The sequence below is a fragment of the Gekko japonicus genome, unplaced genomic scaffold, assembly GCF_001447785.1.
Source record: "Gekko japonicus isolate JY-2015 unplaced genomic scaffold, Gekko_japonicus_V1.1 scaffold118, whole genome shotgun sequence".
Taxonomy (NCBI): domain Eukaryota; kingdom Metazoa; phylum Chordata; class Lepidosauria; order Squamata; family Gekkonidae; genus Gekko; species Gekko japonicus.
In genome coordinates this window covers 57,106-60,779 of record NW_015168656.1, presented here as the reverse complement: position 1 = coordinate 60,779, position 3,674 = coordinate 57,106, and the positions used below count along the sequence as shown (strand labels likewise).

The following is a 3,674-nucleotide window of genomic DNA, read 5'->3' as shown; positions in this document are numbered from 1 at the left end:
GCCGGGATGGGGGGGTTCTTCCCTCCTCCTGCTGCTTCCTCCTCTGCCCCCCCCCCCGCGAGTATCGCGGGTCCCCCCTTGTAAGTTATAATGTGCATCAACCAAACAAAAGCTTGCAGCGTGATGATCCGTATCTGCATATGTGCGCTGCTCCAAACTTGATATACACCTTATAATGGGGGGGGGGGGGGTTTGAGATATTCCTGAAGTTAAATTCTTTCCTGTCAGCACCTGCTGCACCAAAAATATGCCAAACATTAAGATACATAATTAAACATGGAAAAGCAATCCTTACTCAGCTATATCAAGATATCCACAGGAAGCAGCCGCATGTAGAGGAATCCAGCCTTCATTATCAGGTTGATTAATACTGGCTCCATTTTCCACCAGAAATTTCACCATATCTACGTTATCATCTATGCAAGCCTATAAACAAAAGAAAGGAGGATTTAAAATGTGCAATCATTATATTAAATGCCTCTGCTTATATATTATCATGATAGAGGAAAGGTGTGTTTGTAAACCTATTTTTGCTTTATTATGAAGGGCATTTTGTTTTAACTGCCAACCATTTCCAGGACAACTATATTTGGATATTAACAAGTTCTCAAATAAAGTAACTACTATAAATGACACAGGAAAAAATTTCCCCAAACACAATGAGAAATTTAAAGACTGCATAAGGGAACACTACTCTTCACAGAATATGCGAGCACTAGAGCAGGGCTTGACAAATGTCAGATGCCAGGTCACCATGATGCCTAGAGAATTAATTGTGGCACATACTATTTTCAGCAATGTTTCTCAGCAATCCTCAGTAGACATTCAAAGTGTATTTATCATTTTGTATCAGAATACATTTTGCTATGTGGCATAAAAACACATGCATATTTTTATCATTGCTTTTTTACATATTTACAATATTCAGTGGCAGAAGATGTGTTCATTTCTTAATGTGTTGCTCTTTATACAGGCTTCAATATCCAGTTAGAGCTTTTTAAAGCAATAATGGAATGATCAGAAATAGGAGAGAAGGTAGGCTGGAGAGGAGGAGGAGGAGGAGGAGGAGTTTGGATTTATACTCCACTCTTCACTCGGAGTCTCAGAGCGGCTTACAAACGCCTTTGTCTTCCCACAACAGACACCCTGTGAGGTAGGTGAAGCTGAGAGCTCTTTCCAGAGATGACCTTGAGAGAACAGCTCTGACAGAACTATGACGTCCAAGGTCATCCAGCAGCTGCAAGTGGAGGAGTGGTGAATCGAACCCAGTTCTTCCAGATTAGAGTCCACACACATAACCACTACACCAAGCTTTTTGTTCTAGTGGGGACAGCCAGGGCTATCCCTATATCCATTTATATACAAAATTTTTGTCATAGCTTTAATTAAATTATGAGAAGAAGTTAGGACTAGGTTTTATGGTAACAATAAGAAAAACACATGGTTATTAAAATACATAACTCTGAAAGCTGAAACATAAGAACATAAACATAAGAACATAAGAGACGCCAATGTTGGATAAGGCCAAAGGCCCATCCAGTCCAACACTCTGTCACACAGTGGCCAAAAATACCAGGTACCATCAGGAGGTCCACCAGTGGGGCCAGGACATTAGAAGCCCTCCCACTGTTGACCCCCCCCCCCCAAGCACCAAGAATACAGTGCATCACTTGACCCAGAGTTCCTATCTATATCTTGTAGCTAATAGCCACTGATGGACCTCTGCTCCATATGCTCATCTAACTCCCTTTTGAAGCCGTCAATGCTTGTAGCCGCCGCCACTTCCTGTGGCAGTGAATTCCATGTGTTAATCACTCTTTGGGTGAAGAAGTACTTCCTTTTATCCGTTCTAACCCGACCGCTCAGCAATTTCATTGAGTGCCCATGAGTTCTTGTATTGAGTCTGGCTCCTAAATTTTGGGACTGGCTCCTAGAGCCAAAGAAAATTTGTCAAGCCCTGTCAGAGTACAGTGATTTGCATCTCCCATGTACTATTCAAAATTGACCTTCCCTTCCTGAATACGTGATAATAGTAATCGACCAATTTCTGCTCCTAAAGAAGCAGTAACAAGCAGTCATTCTATATACAATAATAGTTATGAATTATTTATGCTGAGTTATTCTACCATTCACCTTGTCCACCCTGCATAAATACAATGTCCATTCCCAACTCTTCATCTTACACAAGTTACTTTGTCATCCCTGAGTAGCATACCTTTTCTTACAAACATGTACTAACCTCTAAAATATGCATCTTGTTATCACAAGATGTCATAGCAAACAAATGGTAACAGACAGCAAATTCAGTGTGCACTTCACAGCTTGCATTCACTCAGTTTCTCAGTGCGCAATTCAAGTTATTTGTTTCACAGCCTAGTTAATTTGAGCCATCTCCATAGTAATCAAGATCAGTCATGGTACTCCGGTTTAACAGCACTGAGATTTTGTCCTCAGAAAGTACTACGTGTTACATTTAGTCCCATGATAACGTCAAAGTTCTTTTTCCAAGTACAACCACCAGAGCAGTTGTTTCAATTTGTGAGGGGGGGAGGGATTCATCTTCAGTCCTTCCTCCCTATACCAGTGATGGCGAACCTTTTAGAGACCGAGTGCCCAAACTGCAACCCAAAACCCACTTATTTATCGCAAAGTGCCAACACGGCAATTTAACCTGTATACTGAGGTTTTACTTTAGAAAAAACAACTCATACATTAACTTAAGATGATCCAAACAAAGTAAGGAAAGCAATCCCAAATGCTTTAATTTACTTAAAATTATTTGGCAGAGAATTTGACACTTTAATGATGGTCTGGGCCTGGCTGGGGCGATGGCACGCGTGCCCACAGAGAGGGCTCTGAGTGCCACCTCTGGCACCTGTGCCATGGGTTCGCCACCACTGCCCTATACCAATTTCCTGCTTGGAGAAGAGGAGCTAACCCTGAGCAATGATTTGGCTTTACAGAAAATTACGGATAGGAAGACTAGAAATCCCTAACTAGATTGAGATCTCTGGCATGTATTTAGTAAACAAGAAGTCCCATGTATTAATTTATATAAATCTTTTTTTAAAAAAATCTCTAAATAAATCTCTAAAAGCATTTCTTAATGTTCAAAAAACACAGGAGATTTTGTACATACACTTCCAACCTCAACAAAAGAAAAGATACATTGCACTGTTTACTGGAAGTAAAACCAAAACAGTTTTAAGTGAAACTTTTAGTTTTAGTTTTCCTTTCACTGGTAATCCAAACTAGAATAAGTATTTTAGTTTTCATTTTGGCTCTACAGTCACAGACCATTAAGGTGAATTAATAAAGTGGTAGGTTTTTTGTTTGTTTGTTTGTTTGTTTGGGTGATTCTGTGTATTTTAGGTTTAACTCCCCCACCACCTTCACCATATAACAAAACTCACTCTCACACACACTCACATATATACTTCCTAAGAATAACCATCTGGAAAAAGTTAATTACAATTTTGACATTGCCTAGCCTGATATTTTATTGCCTTCCATTCATTATGTTGCATTGTTTCATAAAAATTAAATTGGCATTTTTTTAATATAAAGTTTTCTCCATGGAAAAACGTAGCAGTGGGGAAGCTTCCACTTCACCAAATTTTCTGCCTCACATTACTATCCCTGAGCCACTGTTACCTCTTAGGGAAAACTTTTAT

General features: G+C 39.7%; 1 protein-coding gene across 8 annotated transcripts in view; it reads right to left on the bottom strand.

Annotated features, from left to right (window-relative positions):
- The window catches only part of PPP1R12A (protein phosphatase 1 regulatory subunit 12A), a 228,568-nt gene that overhangs the window by 173,928 nt on the left and 50,966 nt on the right, over positions 1 to 3,674 (bottom strand). For all 8 annotated transcript variants that reach the window (XM_015415213.1, XM_015415217.1, XM_015415211.1 and 5 more), the window contains exon 2: positions 296 to 426. In XM_015415213.1, coding sequence (XP_015270699.1) covers positions 296 to 426 — 131 coding nt within the window. The remainder of the gene's footprint in view (positions 1 to 295; positions 427 to 3,674) is intronic.